At 40.5% G+C, this 18,475-nt stretch overlaps 1 protein-coding gene across 1 annotated transcript; it reads right to left on the bottom strand.

Moving 5' to 3' along the window:
• Window positions 1–584: 584 nt before the first annotated feature.
• Window positions 585–17,611, bottom strand: LOC104962103 (kinesin-like protein KIF1A). The gene is made up of 25 exons (XM_010790497.1): window positions 17,503–17,611; window positions 17,153–17,230; window positions 16,916–16,981; window positions 16,811–16,828; window positions 16,348–16,426; window positions 16,191–16,269; window positions 15,146–15,288; window positions 13,366–13,404; window positions 11,250–11,383; window positions 10,403–10,482; window positions 10,171–10,246; window positions 9,483–9,562; window positions 8,829–8,935; window positions 8,651–8,728; window positions 8,195–8,375; window positions 7,849–7,921; window positions 7,358–7,448; window positions 7,120–7,268; window positions 6,851–7,029; window positions 6,209–6,346; window positions 3,847–4,161; window positions 1,113–1,231; window positions 906–991; window positions 686–815; window positions 585–589 (listed from the first exon to the last, which is right to left on the bottom strand). The coding sequence occupies exons 1-25, from the start codon at window positions 17,593–17,595 to the stop codon at window positions 585–587; spliced, it is 2,616 nt and encodes an 871-aa protein (XP_010788799.1). The 5' UTR covers window positions 17,596–17,611.
• Between the last annotated feature and the right edge of the window lie 864 nt (window positions 17,612–18,475).

Genomic DNA, 18,475 nt, shown 5'->3' with positions numbered 1-18,475 from the left:
AGTTTTTTGTTTGTTCAATTGGAGAAAGTTCTTAGTCATCCAGTCATTGATGTGCTCAATGCACTTGTCACTGTACCATGACAACTCTTTACCCAGCTACAGTCTGTGTGTGACATCTCTTATTGGGATAAATAATTATAAATGATACTGTAACTGCGTCTGGCTGTTAGCACTGATCTCTGTGAATTTGACTGTTTTTGCCATAAGGCTCATTTGTATAGGAAGAAGGCATATTTTTTCTCAAATGCATGTATGTTGTTAAAACATTGAAAGTTGTGCAAATAGCACAAGAGCATAGAGACGCTATTTGTTTATCAGCAGTTAGAAATGCATCTCGTCCTAAGTAGGTGCTTGGGAAATGACACATTTTAGTTTTTTCCTATTTGTGCAGGTTTATCGACCGCAACAAGGTGCAAGTCACTGATCAATTTGCCTCTCAGGTGTTTTGTTGCATGAAGAATTATGCATGCACGATCTATGTTTATGATTTGAAGGCAATGATTTGGTTTGGGCACGGAATCATCCTGCCTATTCTGACTACAGAGCTACTGTCGTTCCACCTTGACATTTTTTTGCAGAAAGCATCAGTCTGGAGTGCCAGATTTACGCCAAGTAGGAATATAGACAAAAACACACACTCCCAAACACAATGACACGCTCACCCATTAAATACAATTACCCTCACATGTGTTATTGTTGACCTCATCGGCTGAGGGTCCCAGCTCTGCGATCTGCCCCTCCCCCTCCACAATACGGAGCTCCTCCTGTGAAACCCCTGTGTGGGATAGTCCCACAGAGCAGGACTCGGACTGGAACTGCAAAAGCAGGTTGATGAGCAGCCTGGTTAGCAGGTGAGCATATCACAGTTCATCCTGTATGTTCTAAGTATGGTGTTTTTTCTCTACCTTTTCATATTGCTTATCCTCAAAGGAGATTTTGGCAGTGCCTGACTGCCTCACTCCTGAGCCGTAGTCTGGAGCTTCCTCGTCAGCTGGAGGAAAACACAGAGCACCTTCACTTCACTCCCTCAAGAAGTCACACACAACCTGTCCTTGTGATAGCCTCATGCCCCTACTAATCAAAAGCAGTGGGGCTAGGGATGCTGACCTTACCTGATATAGCCTGCACCGCCACTCGCAGGAAGCCCTTCACCTCGCCCTTCTCACTCACGATGGCCACCCGGTGGACCAGAGGAACTGGATACAGCAGGTTGCTCAGATAAACAAAAGCCCTGGATAGGAAGCAGAAAGAGATAGCAAGAGAGATGATACAATCTTAAAAACAAGTATTACACTTTTATTAAACATTACTGAACAGGACAACAGAACATAGAGCTGCAAAGCAACCAAACAGAAGCTGGGACTGCTCTTGCGACGGCCATGGCTGCCCTTTACTATCGCTGTGTGGGGGCTTCTCCTCACCACCTATAGATAAGGACATTAACAAGACAAGTATGGGTCTCATGCAGTATTGCTTAACTTGTACTGATGACATTTTGGTGAGGCTAAGGAGCATGTGTGTAAGGGTCAACTTTACATTCTTTAAATGAGTGCAAACTATGGTAAACCAGCTCACTAAGCTGGACAGCAATGCATATCTACTTATAAGCAATCAAATCCATCCCTGAAATCATGTTTTTTTAATGTTTAATGATTATTAGCTACGGCACAAAGATTTGCATTGTGCTTCAATTTGAAAATATTACACTAAGTCAAGTGTATCATAAAGACTAACAATGTCTATCTAATCTAATAAACAATCTAATAAATGTGTGTTTACTCAAAATCCTACTATTTCCTGTTTTTTCGATATACTTGATCTTGCAGTCAAGGTGTGCATTTTCTCATGGGGGGTAGAAATGTGGTGACAAGTGTAAAAAGGGAGAGGCTTAAGACAAGATTGGTGAGGTGCAAAGAAGGCATGCTCAGGACAAAAAAAAGGAGAACAACAAATGCGTTCAACTTCTTGACTTAAATGAATCAAAAGCAAATGGAACAGAAATCATCATAGGTAACATAGCTCAGCCCGAATCAAAAGCTGCCAACAGTTTGATATAGTGAATGCTACAGCAAAAAACTAAAACACGAATGACATCAGAAAACAAAGTGCACCCCGGGCGGAAAGTGCTAATTTGTGCAGAGGGGCACTAGTTCCTCTTCAGATGAATTTAAGTAAAAAAATTGACAAAAAAGGTCAAAATGAAAAGACTTGTGCTCTGGCATGCCTAAAAGAGACAGCTGCAGTAGAAACCAGCTCTTTCATCTTGAGATTTTGAGTCTTCTTGAACACCATTTTGCGATTTCACGAGTCACTCATACTCATTCAGGTTTCACAGCAGGGAGAGAAGATTTTGCTGTTGGTTCCTGTGTTATGCAAATCAGACTGAATATTACTCCATGAGACATGTCAGTGCTTTATGAGTGAATGGTCTTCTGTAAAAGCCACAAGATTGCTTTTAGCCACAGATAAGTGAGACATACACTTCAAGCAGTGGTTGAGCATCAACTTTGCTTGAATTTCCATGGAAACAAGTGAATTGACCCCACCCTGGGCTGACATAAACAACTTGTTCTGAATTGTAATATGCAGAAAAAGAATTTAACCTGTTTAGTGCGAAAAACAAAACAGTTAGCAACAAAAGAAAACCAACAAAGACAAGCAACGTTCACATTTTTTATGAGATAAAAATGTAAAACAAAGGATAAACCTCAAAGCCCAGAAATGTCTACTCCAGTGTCTACGAATGCATAATCATGTTCATGAAAAAATATGTGTATTGGTGTGAAATTTGAGAACAATTGTGTCTTATTCATGAGGCAAAATGACAGTGACAGCTGTGACGGAGAATAGAAACTAAAGTGGTGAACTGGACTTGCGGGAAGTGTTTAAAAGGTCAGTTCAGCTCAGGATCCAAAATACCTATTCTCCCTCTTAACTGTAGTGCTATTTATCAATGAAGATTGTTTTGGTGTGAGTTGCTAAATGTTGAAGACATTGAGCTGTAGAGATGACTGCTTTCTCTCCACTGCCACTAGATTGCTAGTTTGAAAAAGTGCCGACAAAATATATTTGGAAAAACTCAACAGGAATTTCTCTTTCCAGAAATCCTAACAAGGTAACTCAAGATCATCCTCAGACCTTGTGAGTAGTTTCATGCAGACATTCTTTCTTTACCCACAAACAGTATCACATGACAGAAGAGGCTGGTGACAGTGAGCAGATGGAACATTAGCTAGCTCTGGAGAGCCTTTGTCCATAAGTAAATGGACGCTTCATCGCGCGACGCGCTGTGAGAAGGTTGTCGGGTGTAGCTCAGTAGAAAGAATATGGATTCTACATAAAACTGCTCACAACACGGTTTATTGATAGCTTAAGTAACCTAAGCTTAAAAAATAAACATTGCTGCTGCTAGTCCAATGTCTTTTTGCTGCCTTGAGCACCAGAGGCCGCTAGGGAGAGGGCAAACATATCTAAGAAGACCGATATCTCCTGGCAACAAACACCAAAGCAATTTATACTGATAAGCAAGAGGGAAAACATGTATTTAGATTTTGGGGTGAACTGTCACTTTAAGAATGTTTTTTCAAATCTACACTAGAGTTAGCCAACTTAAATGTCTCCATGTTGATATTACAGCTATTATTATTACTAGCTTCCTTGACCCAATTGGACAGTAGAGTAAAAAAGGGTCTTTGTAAAAACCCTCTGACATCTGAATCTGTGTCATGCTTTGTCTTCAAAAATGTGGTTTCCTCTGTGCTGATGTCTACTGCAGGACACAGACCCCGTGTCTCAGCGTGAAAGAGCTAGTTTCCTCCACCAGCATGCTCCTGAAACCTCACCAACCTTCCCACTACACTGAATAATGGTGAGCGGTCGTAAAAGGGATCCTGGCCTTCGCCGGAGCCACGGCAGAGCTCTCTCTCATCATCATATCCATCATCATCATCATCATCATCATCATCCTCTCCCCCGAGCTCCGAGCACGGGTCGTCCAAAAAGATATCATCGTCCAGGTCCTCCAACTCTTCCAACTCCTCCTTCTCCCCTCGACCCTCCCTCTGCGGCTCAGCCAGCTCGGTAATTTCAGAGTTGGAGAGGGTCGGGGATGGAGTAGGGTCACTCATGCGCTCGCTCATGCATGTGTTGAAAATGGGGTTTCTGGTGCAGCCAGAGACATGGGAACTAGGTTAGAACAGTTAGAGAAAGTACACACTTCGAACAAGAGGGGGCTTTCACTGTCTGTTTCAGTGTGTACAGTGGAGCCATAGAGGAGTACGACAGTGCAATAGGGCCATTGTAGGTAGGAAAAAGATGTACATAAATAACAAAGCCAGGGGGAATTAATATTACGAGAAGAAGTCGTTCATTTCATAGAATTGCCTCAAATATTGTCTGAGGATATTGAGTCATTCATTTAGTCTTGTCAAGAATCCACCTTCACAGGTGCTGCATGTAAAAAGAGAAGCCCCCCTCACAGGTTGGTGAGGGGGAGCAGCAGCATGGAACTGTTGTGTTGCAGTTCCTGGTGCACAGAGGCTCATCAAAATCACCATGTGGTTTCCTTATGAATAGTAATGAAAAGTGTGTATATTTATGATAATATGGTATTTCTGGTCTAAAATCATTTGTTTTTCCAAAAAGCTTTAACCAATAGCATTATCTAAATGTGTTCAGCTCATCCATTGCAGGCACAGTAATCTGTGGTACAGTATGATGAGGTTGACCCAAACTATTTAAAAGTGATAAACGTGGTTTCAACACACAGAGGTTGTTGTTTTTTTAAACGAGACTATTATTCTAGGGAATGCTCAGGTTTTTTGTACATTTCGGATTTTTTAAATAGTAAACAGTACCACTTGAATCTCAGACATTATGAGTTTTCTCTCTGAATATTACCCCCCTCCACTTTTCTAACCTACAAAGGCCCCAGTGCGCTGTTGTAGAGAACAGATGGGGCAGGACGAGCTTGCCAGGAAGAAGATGATGATTGACAGCCTGTAGAACAAAGATAAGCTTCCACAGAAGCAAAGGTAGGGTGATCTTATTTGTGTTTATTCAAAAGCATTTATAAATGTGACAAATCATTTACCTTAAGTTATTCATAACTGCTGTTGTAAAATACTAAATGAATATGAGAATCATTTCAATACAGTATACCATCAATGGTCTATGAATAACTGTGATTGCTCTCCATCAGGAGTTTACTGAGCCTAGCTATCTGCTGGTAAGCTTACAAAGCTTTGGTGTCTTTAAAGTTCTAGGTGTGAATACACACACCAAATAAAAGGTTTGAGTACAACTTTAGTTGATTGCTGGTAAGTCATTTGTCCAGAAAAATTATGTTGTATTACATGTGGTGCCAGTATTACTCATTTATTGAAAGAAAGAAAAAAACTAATCAACATAGGGGACATTTTTCAGCCTAATAATTTTTGCTTGTATTGCAGGAGCTAAATGTTATTAAAGGCTTGATGATGTATTTTAAGTAACAGGGCCGTGTGACAGAGAGAGAGAGAGAGAGAGAGGGAGAGGGAGAGAGAGAGAGAGAGAGAGAGCTTGGTAAAGAGGTGTGTGCCAAAGTGTGAGAGAAACAAACAGCAGGCTCTGAGTGGGAGGACTGATGAAACCTTGCATTAAAATGTTTCACGGCTGATTTTCTCATTAATGAAGACATGCCTGGCAGCACGACATGTACCAATCATTACAATTGGGTGTCTGTATCTGTCCTTTGAAGCTGTGAGCTATGTTGAGGATAAATACACTGGTTATCAGAAAAGAAGAGTAGTTATTAATAAAGCACATAGGATGTACAAGTTGAAATTGACAGTGAGTTCAATCTTCTCAGGTATGAGAGGATATGGTACATTTAAATATGCTCAATTGATACTTTTTTGATGATACCAAGTTAGTTCTTCATACAAATACAATTTTCTTGAAAACTTCCTTGAATTGAAATAGGTTTGATGATAGTAATGCAAATGACAGCCATCAGTATGTTATAACGAAGATACCATAATGACTACTTCACGCTGATGTCTCAGTCATTATGCTCCATTAGTTGACCCCATTCACAACATGTGCTAGTCTTGGCCCACAGCCTCCCATCCTCCTGGATGGAGTGACTAACATCTGTTTGCTCGTTGTTTTTGACATTTGTATGAGTTTGAAGGTTTTCCTGTGTAGGCCAATGGTGTTCAGCATTTACCTGCCAACCAGACGGAACCAGGGGAAGCGGTCATAAAAGGGGTCTCCTCCGGTCATCACATTTTCACCGTCTTCAGTGGTGTTGTTGGGTACATCAGCAGCGCGATCGTACATTTCTCTCATCAGGTTCAGTCTTTGCCTGCAAAAGCAGCAACAGTTGCCATATATAGATATATATATACATATACATACATATAGTCATCATGCTGAAATTAAGCAGTTTTCTTCCCATGAAAACTGTGATATTAATGAGGAAGACCCAGTCCACATGCAAACAGAATTTTAGGACCATAAAACTAAGATTTGTGAAAATGTCTTTGGAGAAACTAAGGCTTTATGGGTTTAAGAATCTTGCACATGTTGACTGCATGAGGGGGTTGAAACTCTGACCTTCCAATTCCAATTGGAACAAAAGGGGAAAAGGTTCAGTAGACATGCTCGTAATATAGCATCTGAAGTCGTTGTGTGGTTCTTTTGTAGATCGTAAAATTAAGACAAATATATTTTTACATTAAGCTCAAAAATATCTTTCTACTAAAATGTTCATGATGTAAACATGGCCTAATGCTTTTGATAAATTGACGGTTTATCAGTATACTTTTAAAACAATGTTGGCTAAGGACTTCGGTACATGTTGATGTACCTCAGTTTTTCTAATGTCCAGTAGTGAGTGGCTCCATTTTTCTGATCCTGCACCTCCACGGCCAGAATGGTGCGTGGGAACTGTCTCTTCTCTATGTCCTTAGCTTCCTCTGGGGGCAGCAGGTCTGGAGGCAGGGGGGAGTAAAGGGTGTCTGTGAGCAGCACAAACTGGAACTGGACCTGTAGAGGCACAAAAACATTGCTTTTGTCAGAGGGATATAATATAACATCAATATGGGTATACGTTGAAATGAAGAGAGCACTATGGACCTTCTTCTTAAGCTCCACACTGATGGCGTTGGCCTCCTTCAGGAAGATGGCGTTCCCCCACAGCAGGTCCCTCAGAGAGGTGAACTGGTAGCAGCGCCACTTACGGAAGCTCCACACAGCCAGCTCTAGTTCCCTCTCTGTCCATTGCACTGTGCGGAGAAAGGATACAACATCATAATTTGGTAGAGTTGCATACCACCAACATCGATATGTGTGTGTCTCCAATAAAATGCACTACCTTCCTCTTCTGGCTCCTCCTCATCTTCAAGGGTTTCTGGGTAGTAACTGTCCACTTGCTTCTGAAGAGCCTCCAGCTTGCTCTCATAATCCTAGAGCATTCATTAATGAAGACCAACGTCAACAAAAGATACTGAGGAACACAGACAGTTTAATAACTCTGATGTCAGGGAGTCTGGTTGATTGTCATTATCGTTAAAAGGAGAAAGCAAAGTCCGTTGAAAAATAAATTGTTTTTATTGTAATATCCACATTTTCTTCTTGCTAATTTAATACTTTTATCTACTTTTCTATTGGGGGTTAGGGTTAAGGTTAGGGTTAGCATAACATATAACCTGCAATGACAATCATTTTTTAATTTGTTTTATCAATGTTTGCTCTCTCTCTTTTATTTTACAGAAAAATACTCGGAATGAAGCTATATTAAACATCCACTTCCCTATGGCTTTAATATGTATTGTCAACAGCACACACAGCTGCTCATCACTGTACCAGTCTTTGCTGCTCCAGGAGGTTGTTTGTTTCCTCTCTTTCTTTACGATACTGGTCCTCCAGCTCCTGCAGCCTGAACACACAAACATCAGAGAACAAAACAGGTTCTAAGAAGTAATGCACCACTTTGGATTTCACACCACTGCTGGTAAGTATCTGGAGTGCACTGTACTGAAGGCTTCTTTCATTTGGCATGTATCAACGTTTGAACTACCAGTAATATTCCTCCATGTCTTTCCTTCTTATCAGTTCCTGTCTACAATATGGTAGTGAGGAACTTTTATGCCACGCCCAATGCCTCTCTTAAAAAATCCAATTAAATATCTAAGTGTTTCTCCCAAAGTACCTCTGTTCCATTTCCTGTTTCATGTCGATGCCCTGTTTGTCCAGCAGCTCCCTCTGAGCGAAGGCCCAGTCCACCGGCTCAGCGGGGGTCTCTGCACACGGAGTCCTCTCCCTCTCAGCCCTGGCCTGCTCAGGGTGGTTGAACCGGAACACATGGCTCTTCCCCAGGATGATTCGATTTCCTTTTGGGAAATAAATAATGCAAAAAAGTACATATACTGTAGAATATACCCCATACATATTTCTACTAGTTACCGTGCGGAAACAAGCAAGATACAAATATTCTCTCCCGTTTTGTTTTGAACCTGTGAAACAGATTACAGTTTAGTCTACTACATTTTTATTTTTTTTATTATTTGTTAGTCCACAATCGCAAAGGAGATCATTCTCATCTTCTCTAAGGACTTCCGTAGCATCATGTGTAAGGAAAGATGTCATTCACAGAGGGCTTGCTGACCTGATTTAAGGACAGTGGGCTCTGCCACTCTCTTTCCGTTGACATAAGTCTCAGCTCCTTCACAGGGCTCCAGGACAACTGCTGTTAGGCACAGAGGGCAATATGAGGCTTCACTTCCTCTCTGTCAAAATTAAACTCTGCTGTACACAGGCCGTGAATGTAATATAAAATGTCTCACTCTCTCCCATTGGACCAGTAGAACTGGTGAAGGTGCAGTGCTCATCCTTGATGAAATGTCCGCTGAGGACTATATCCTGACGACTGTTGGCGTCTACACGACCTACCCTAAAACAAAAAGGGAGACATGATGTCAGAGAAAACAATAAGGTACTGAACATGCATTAAAAGGTCAATTGGACCATACTTGTTTTGTGTCTGACAACAATATGGTGAGGAGAGTACAACCTCATCAACGTGGTCGAATCAGCTGAATATTTAGCTCTGATTTAAAAAATATTTGAGTGAACACTCAGCTACGCTTTCTTTACTCTAACATAACAAACTCTTCCAGGCACATCTCTCTCCATCTGTCCATCAAGTCTCCACTGTTAACTAAGACCTGGCAAGACGAAATGAGAAACAGAACAGATTTGCGAAAGGTAGAATTCACTGTAGATCAGACACCTACAATAACAATCTGGGCCTGTCAGTGACTAAACTAGCACTTCAAGGGGACGTTCATTGATGGGGCAGAATACCCGATAGGACTACAAGCAGCCCGTTTCACAGCTGACAGCTATACCAAAAAGAGTCCAGGTTGAAGAATGCAAAACCAGTCTTCTTTCAGCACTTCATCTGGACCTATAAGAACATCCGTCCATCAGTAACCAACCTGGTGATCCCGTCTTTAATGTAGTACAGCAGGCACTCAGACATCAGAGGATCCTCGTTTAGATTCACCAGATGAGGCGTCTGTTGAGGAATAAAGGATAATTAGCTCATATCATTTACATAGATCATTCATTACCCATATGTTATGTACAATATAACATGTGCATAAAAAGCACATCAGAGAGCACATCAGAGAGCTGAAAGGCAATCTTTCCCAATAACAAACATCAAACAATCAGAGCTAGTTAAAGCATGCACAGCTCCACAGCAGGAGTGTTTCAGTCTGCTGCTGTGGAGCTGCAGGCAAACAGCCATAAATCACTGAAATGGGGACACTAGCATTATCTAGTCCCTGTGTTTACACCCATTGCTGTCTTGAGCGCAGTGAGGGAGTGTTTGGAGTAAGTAATGAAGAAGATTTCAGATAACACTTAATGAAAAAGAGAAACCCTCGACTGATCTGCATCTGATGCTTCTGTTGAAGTGAGAGAGCACTCAGAGAAGGAGGCAGCTTTAAACACTTCACAGCTACAAACCTCGTTGGGGGAAAACAGCCCGACTGTGTCGATAAACACAGGCTGGGGCCTACTAGGGTTATCCGATGGCTTTGGGGTAAATAAACAAGCATTTCAGTCAATCGTTTCAATGGTAATCACAGAGGGCTTTACAGAGGTCTCATATTGGTTTACCTTCTTAGGAGAAAACACACCCACTGTCCCTCCGTCTTCTCGCATTGCTACACCCATTTCTGCCAGCAAGGCCTCTCTGTGGATGAACATCAGACTCATTATACAAAGAGGTCAAGATACCTCATTTATCAACATACAGTATGCTACAGTATATTGTTAAATACTTCATAAGTAGCTAAAACCTGAGGCCAAGGAGTAAAAAAAAAAGGCAATGTTATGTTGTTTATCTCACCTTTCCATTCTGATGGCCTCCGTTCGGCGAAGTTTCTCCTCCCAAGTCTCATTGAGTTCAGCAATGATTTTCTCTGTTTCCTGATATTTTAAAACACAGTGGTAATTAAAGCAAGTCTTTTCAATAACAGCTCTAGTGTTCTATTTGTCTCTTTTTGACAACAAATACCATGAAATCATGAAATGCTTTGAAGTTCCATTGTTTGTCGATAAACTTTAAAGATCATTAATGAGCCAGGGTCAGGATAGATGTGGGCACCGTAGTTTATTATTAGGCCATCCCACATTCAGTGCAGGGCCCTGCTAGAACTAATACTCAGCTTAAAATAAAAATGATTTCATGTTTGAGCCACTGTGAGAATACTTCTCCCTCACATAATGCCATCCCTCTACTATCAATTCAATACAGGTATAAAAGTCTCCCAAAAATATTGGAGTGGCATTCACAAATCATCAAGCACAATATTCAAGCCTCAAATCTCCCTAACCTTGGAAACTTTGAATCTGTGCTACAATGTGGAGAAATCCAGTAAAACCTACGCTGAAAGTGTGAGTTACGGCCCAAACAAACTGTATTTCTTAATATGTCCTTCTGGGCATATGCAAATATACATGTATAATAAAATAAACTAGAAACGTTTTTTAAATATGAAAAAGCTTTCTCAACAATATTGCCTTTTTCAAATAAAACATTTATATTTTAAAAAAGCTTCCCAAAATACTCTTAACTTAACTTGACTTGAAATGTATCTTGATATGATCTGACCATGTGTGGCTGCTACCTGCAGTACAGTCACACTGTGTAAACGCGGAGTTAATAAACAGCAGAGTGTATTATCCGCGCTCACCTTCAGCCTCTCGATGGCCTCCTCGCTGCCCGGGCTGAACATGATGCGGTCGTGCAGACTGGCGATGGATCCGGCCCGGCTGGAAAGGACTGAGAGAGACGGAGAGGGACTCATCCCCGTCATGGCATTGGTCACTGTGGAGAAATCATCCCTTTGATTCACAGCTTGGCCATTACAGTTATTGTTCGTGTGATCGGATAGGTCTGGCGGGGTGTGCACAGGAAGTGGGGTTGGGGTAATCAATAGTATTGGAGTAAAGTAATAGAGAAATGCAAACATAAAAGGAAGAGAAGAGAAGGAGAGATAGGAAGGAAAAAGAAAGAAGATATGTGGCTTGAAACAAGTCTAACCCACAGAGAGAATATTCAATTGCTAGTGTGCAAGCGAGGGCAGCAGCAGCAGAAAGCCACGCACAGGGGGGGGGCGATAAGAGATGCAACAAGGATACCGTCCAGCCAAGACCAAAGAAAAAGTAGGTATTACATAAAACCATCAAGCAGGAAATATTTAAATGAAAAAAATGCTATTACCTGAATAAACATTGCTTATTTGCTCTTCGAAAAAAATAAAATCTTCTTTTAAGGAATGAAATTGCTCCAACCCAATCAAGCAAAAATAAAATGAGTCATGGAATACCAAATATATTAGCTGGGCAGCCCTTTGTGCACAGACAGAATGACTCATTTGTTATAGGGTCTCTGTCACGATTTTAGTTTTGTCTGTTTAGTCATGGTTTTACTTTGAAATTCTGTTCTCCCTGTGTCTTGTTTTCCTTCCTGTGTTTTTCTTCCTCTGTTTGATTGTCTGATTGTGTTCACCTGTTGCCCTTGTTTTTCTGCCTCCCCTGCCCAGATGTGTCTTGTCCTGTGATTACCCTTCTGTGTATTTAGTCTTGTCTTCCCCTGTGCTCCATGTCGGTTCGTTGTCTTTTCTCACTCTCCATGTTTGTCACTTACCTCATGCTACCTGTTCATGATTCATGGTTTTTGTCTTTTCATGCCAACAGCTTTGTTTAAATAAAGCTCACTTTTGTTTTGAAACCCGCTTCCCTTTTTAAACTGCATTTGAGACCTAATGTTCAGTGACAGTCTCATTTCCTGCAGAGAACATTGGGAAGCCAGAACTCTAAATGAAGATAAATATCTAAAAGAAGCAAGATGCATGTCATGCTGAGTGTGCCTCACAAATTATAAAATGTCAAACAAATGACTGAAAGCAGAAATCCATTTCTCTGGCAGAGGTTCAGACATGATGGTAAGCTTATTTTGATCGCAGTGAAACTTCAGTCTTCAGTGGACATTTATGTTTAATTTGTATTTAATCAAGATAGTCTACCAACACAGCTCACTTGGCATAATGTTTCCTGTTTTCTGTTCAGTGTTTTATTGTTGTGGCACCTTGAAGGCATATGACAGATACAAAAAAAAATATCAACCCTGCAGCTGCTGCTATGGCAACACAGAGCAATACATTGGAAAAGTGTATCACAGCCATCCATCTGGACAGGCTGCTGCTTGCCAAGATGGATCACATAATATCGCTTTTGCAGTGCAGTTAATAAAGTTATGTATTATAGGAAGACAGTAAAAATGTACGGAAGCAAATTAGATGATGAACTCGCGAGATAAGTGATTATAATCTGTGTGACTGATGCTGCAGCAGCATCTATGAATGCATACAGGAGGCGATAGTCAGGGAGATTTCTACATCAGTGAAATCAAAGATAGAGATTAAACATTTCTCATTGTCCATAATCTTGCATATAGTTGCTCTGCGATGTTACTTCATGAACAATTAAGATATGTCCAACCAATGCCACTACCAATGCCACTGCAATGAAGCAATATAGAGATGTATACTGCCCTATGACATGGCATATTCAAGGTAAGAACCAAAAGAAAAATATGCTTGAATCCCCCTCACACCGGGACTTTGCTGTGTATATGACATTAGTATTCCCGTGCGACTTGCCTAGGAACATTGTGACTGATTATTTATGTCGTGCTGCTCCAGATCACACAGAAACTCTAATGTTTGCGTTCACATTAAGCGCTTGTGATGCTGAGCTGCCAGAAGAGCAAAAGCAAAAGCCAGAAAACCAAAGCAGGAAACACACATTTCAAACCCTCAATGTCAGCACCAGACGCTCGGTACGCTGGGAGAAGAGAAGAGGAAGAGAAAAACAGACAGCGTGACACCTTAAAGAATATTCATGGATTCTGATATTCTCTTTAAGTTGCTGGGGAACATAAACACAGTTTTGACTAGATGTGTTTTAATGTAACATTATATCTCTTTCATTTACAGGCAGACCAGAATTCACACCTCTGTCATTCAATGAAGAAGAAGAAGACAAAGTGAATATACTTTTTGTGCTATTTGAATAAAATAGCTAGATACATTTACCCTAATGCACCTGAAGAGCATCTTTCCATTAGACCCTCCGTGTTAATGCCCACAATTTCAAACTCCTCTCCTCCAAAAGACCTTCTTACACATTCTAACGCTAGCTAGCCTGAGGTACAAGCTCCAGAAAATCACCCTTGTAACGAGGTCACCCCTATTCTCCCAGGGTCCTATGTTCCCCCCCGCTCTATAAAAAACACAATGGGAAACCTGAAAGATGTTCCCCAGCTTTGTATTCGCTTAATATGACATGGAATATAGTGGGAACTCATTACAGAGGTTTTCTGTTCTCCTTGTGGCCTTTCATTTAGTATTCCAACAATTTGGCTTAATGCTACCTCAGCTGAAACCAGACTAGCACACTCACACTTCACCTCTGTCTTCTAACTGATATAAAAACATGACATCATGTTATAAATTAATATATAACATAATTACATTTGTATTGAATAAAAAGCCTAAAAACTAAACAAAATTATAACTATTGGTTTTGTTGTGTTTATATAGCTGTTTTAGGGCCTTGTTTCAAAAACTGATAACGTAATTTATATTAACAGAACATTGAACTGGGGAACATTAGCCGCTTTCACACCAAGTACTTTGCCGTACTTAGTTCCCAGGACTTAGTACCCCCATGGAACTAAGAGCCGATCGCGTTCACCCGGAAAAAATTCCCTCAGGGAAGATTACGCAAATGGAGCCGCTGAAGCTTCTGCTTTGGGTTTACTGGCAGGCCGCAAACAACTTCACGGCGTATACTGCCACCCGAAGTCCCCGGCCGGAAGTCCCCAGAGTTGGGGACTGTCTTCAGTAGAAGCTGCTGGGCCTTCCGAATAAATCGCCAGAACGCCAACACCTCCTCATCTCCAAAGTTTTTTTTGTGTTGCCATAAGTTATTCTCTCTCCGTTGGTGCGCGGGGCTAATGCTAATGCTAATAATGCTAATGCCAGCAAATACAATGGCGACTTCAAAAAAACGTTTCCGAGTTTTACGGGGCGTGGTTTGCAATTCAGAAATTGGAACTTTTTTCTCCCCGGGAAAGTACCACCTCTCTATATCAGGCACTAAAAAGGGGGTAAAAGTTCTCATGAACTAAGTTCTCTTTTTGGTGTGAACGCAAAATCCCAGGAACTATCAGAACTAAACGGGAGAAGTACTCCGGCGTGAAAGCGCCTATAGACCCCTGGGAGCAAAGATCAGCCTGTAACCCTGCCCATACTATTTCCTGTCCTGCCTGTATTTGCCACAACATGGGCGTTAACTGCATTTTGCCCATTCTGGTCTCAATGCAGTCTATATAGAGCATCAGCATGTGTCCATCTCCATTCATGTCTTTACAGTGTTTGTTCTGCACTGGCTCTTCATTTGCTTGGTGATAAGAATCACAGAGTATCATTGAAAACAGTTTGCATCTCAACAAAAGGATTTAAAAGGTAAATCGCACTAATAGCACTAATGATCATATCAACTAATAAATGATGTCACTTACAGTCGATGATGTCCCCCAGGCCCTGGGAGCAGAGGAGGTCTTTCAGGCGGAACACCTCCTCCTTCAGCTCGCGCACCAGCCGGTTGTTGGGGTCCTCATTGATCACAGCGTTGCAGCGAATCTGTTTGGCTCGGTCTGCATACCTGCGGAAATAAGGGAGGGGCCATTGAGCATTTGACACAAGTGATGGACAAAACGTAAGTAACACAAACACACATACACACCAGAGCTATTATCGTCAACTGAAACAAAAGCTAAAAAATAAACGAAAATATTAAAACTAAACCTAAACATTTAAAACTACACTAAAACACTAATGCCTGGTTCGTTTTTTAGCTATAATACAATAAGACTACCGAAAAAAGTAGACAGAGTGAAATTCCGTCAACTCAAGTGACGTCAAACCACAGCAATTAAAGCGACCTGACATTCCAGGAGATGGCGCTATGCTGCGATTCCCTCACAATTATACTCTATTATTTTACAAGTCTTGTAGAATTATATACCAGACAATAATTTACATCATTTTGTAGAACAAATACCATTTAACCGAGAGATTCAGCTCAGGTCTAATGTTCATTTACTGCAGTCTTTTTCTTCTGAGTGTGTTGGTGAAAAAGGACTCGAGTTGATTCCCAAATGAAAATATTTGAAAATCATGCCTTCACTGTTCTTGATGTATTGTTATTGTTTTGGTATATGTAGCCACATAGTTCTGACTAAAGTATGATGTATGAAAATGAAACCAATAGCAAAAACAATAAACTAACATTTAACTGAAAAGTCAAAACTAAAACAAAACAAAAAATAGATGTACTCTTATTAGACGTATATTATAATATAATACCCTATAACAAATTAAAATCCATACTATAATCACACATCCACAGGTCCTGCAGCTCCTACCCATGAAGGGTGTTTGATGTGAGACACTGATGCATGGGAACGTGTTACGCAACACTTTGTCTCACTGGCATCAGTGTCCTTTAGAGCCACATTCAGCCGCTGTGTGGAAGGGAGACAGACGCAGACAAATGTTCTCTACCTGAGTGTGCTGAGGGTCTCGTCATAATTGATGTCAGCTGGACTCAGGGCAGCAACCATGGCAGTACGAGAATTCCCCCCTGACACGGTGAAGATTCACACTTTAGTCTCAGTTTAGAAATAATATCATTAAGAGCAAATAAATAATGTGTTCATACCCAAATTTTCTCTCAGTAGCCAGGTCAAAACTGAGTCTCTATAGGGGATGTGGTGTTCCACTTTCTTCTTCTTTTTGTTCTGTTTATTCAATTAAAACGCAAAGTAAAAATCAATATATATATTGGTATTTATATCAAAGCCCTGAGAGGCAAGAGAGGAACATATAGAGATCTATTTAAGTCTGAGCTGAAAATGTTCTCCTTTTCCAGGATACTCTTTTGTGTTTGTTGTTGTAATACTTATATTTGCCACAAGAGCTTGAAATCGCCCCACTAAATAAGACTAAAACATTTAAAAAACGTATTCTCACTTTTTCCTAAGTCCTAAACACAAAATACTTTTTTTTTATTAGACCAATACATTTAATTACCGGTTATATTTTTCTTACATTCCTCTCAGGGCTTCATTTTGGTTAAGAAAAACAATACATTCATTACTATTACTAAAAATATAATAACTTACTTTGTTTGACCCAGAGTCCTAAAGGAAGCAGACAGTACAATGAAATCATTGATCAAAAAACAGCTTTATCGTATATTATAAAGAATGCTGAGATATAATACATACCACTTCTGCCAAAGCAGAGATGACTTTCCCCAGTGTAGTGAGAGATTTATTGATATTTGCTCCTTCCTGTGATAAAGCAAGAAGCAGAGTATAGTATTTTCTTCTAAAGTAAATATACTGATAAACTGCTTTAATATGGATGTAGTCATAGTGATCTGTTTCCCAGAGGCAAGGACATGTAGTAATGTGTGTTTCTGTATTTATACATCCAAAATGCATTTCATTCAAACATGTCACCTTCAGCCTGGTCCCTTTGGCTCCAGTAGAGTCTGCCCTCTCACTGCCAGCCAAATCCACCAGACTGATTTTGCTGACCTGCAACAGAGCATGCAATAAAAAGACTCCAATAAATAAACTCCAACGCATTAGCTGACAACAAAAAAGCTACAGCTATTCATCTTTATCCAGAGACGGCTCTCATTAAAAAAACATCTGTTACCTTATCGTCTACACAGTATGACCTTCATGCGATTATTGATTTCCAATTTACGACAAGATTTAAATCAGAGTCATCAATCAGCTCATAGATAAGCAGAGGCAGCAGCTGAATGTTAAATCCATCCTGTGAGGGTGTGATAAAGGTGTACCTTCTCAGTGGTGTTATCAGTCTCAGCATCGAGGCGTTTCTGAGTGAATATGATGTTAAAGACGGCATGAGAGCGGCTGCTTGTCTCATTCATGTTGGTGGCAGCCACAGTCCTGCACACACAGTGAAGACATTTCATCAGATTGTGCAGCAAGCATTTGTTCGCTCCATATTTGTGCAGAAAGAGAATGTGACTCTTACAATGATAGAGCAAATTACAAGTCCTGCTACTTATTAGCTATTGTGCGTCTGATAAACCTATCAAAGACACAACATTGAAAGGACAGATATGTAGAATAATCAGCTCAAACGTTGCATACATTATAAACAGATGTACAGGACTGTCTCAGAAAATTAGAATATTGTGATAAAGTTCTTTATTTTCTGTAATGCAATTAAAAAAACAAAAATGTCATACATTCTGGATTCATTACAAATCAACTGAAATATTGCAAGCCTTTTATTATTTTAATATTGCTGATTATGGCATACAGCTTAAGAAAACTCAAATATCCTATCTCTAAATATTAGAATATCATGAAAAAGTATACTAGTAGGGTGTTCAACGAATCACTTGAATCGTCTAATTAACTCGAAACACCTGCAAGGGTTTCCTGAGTAGAGAGAACCAACACGGGCCCAAGGACCGGGGTAAGTAGGGGGAAGTTGTCTGAAAAACACCGACACGAAACGTGACGCTGAGACACTTGTCGAACGAGAAACTCGTTAAAGAAAAACACAGGAATGGAGAGCGAGCGCGCGCGCACAGTAGCCAGAGACCGTGGCGTGTGCAGCGAGTGCGGTCGAAGAAAAGAAAGGGTAGTCGAGACACTAATCGAATGAGCTTGGTTCGAACCTCACANAGACATTTAAGAATAAATACAGTAAAAACACATTATATAATGGCATTTTATAACAGGCATTAAAAGGCAAAGATAATAAGATAAACACAACAGTTATACAATACATGAATA

Source organism: Notothenia coriiceps, unplaced genomic scaffold (assembly GCF_000735185.1).
Source record: "Notothenia coriiceps isolate Sejong01 unplaced genomic scaffold, NC01 NC01_scaffold00034362, whole genome shotgun sequence".
NCBI lineage: Eukaryota > Metazoa > Chordata > Actinopteri > Perciformes > Nototheniidae > Notothenia > Notothenia coriiceps.
Note: the sequence above shows the minus strand (reverse complement) of the source record. Positions and strands in the feature narration are given on the sequence as shown.

Bases quoted from the DNA above. Each gene is read 5' to 3' on its own strand.
- LOC104962103 (XM_010790497.1), bottom strand. From the start codon at position 17,595: ATGAATGAGACAAGCAGCCGCTCTCATGCCGTCTTTAACATCATATTC. The intron at 15,289-16,190 runs GTAGAGAACATT...TTATTTCCGCAG, and splicing joins GAGACCCTCAGCACACTCAG to GTATGCAGACCGAGCCAAAC. The intron at 992-1,112 runs GTAAGGTCAGCA...GTTTTCCTCCAG, and splicing joins GGCGGTGCAGGCTATATCAG to CTGACGAGGAAGCTCCAGAC.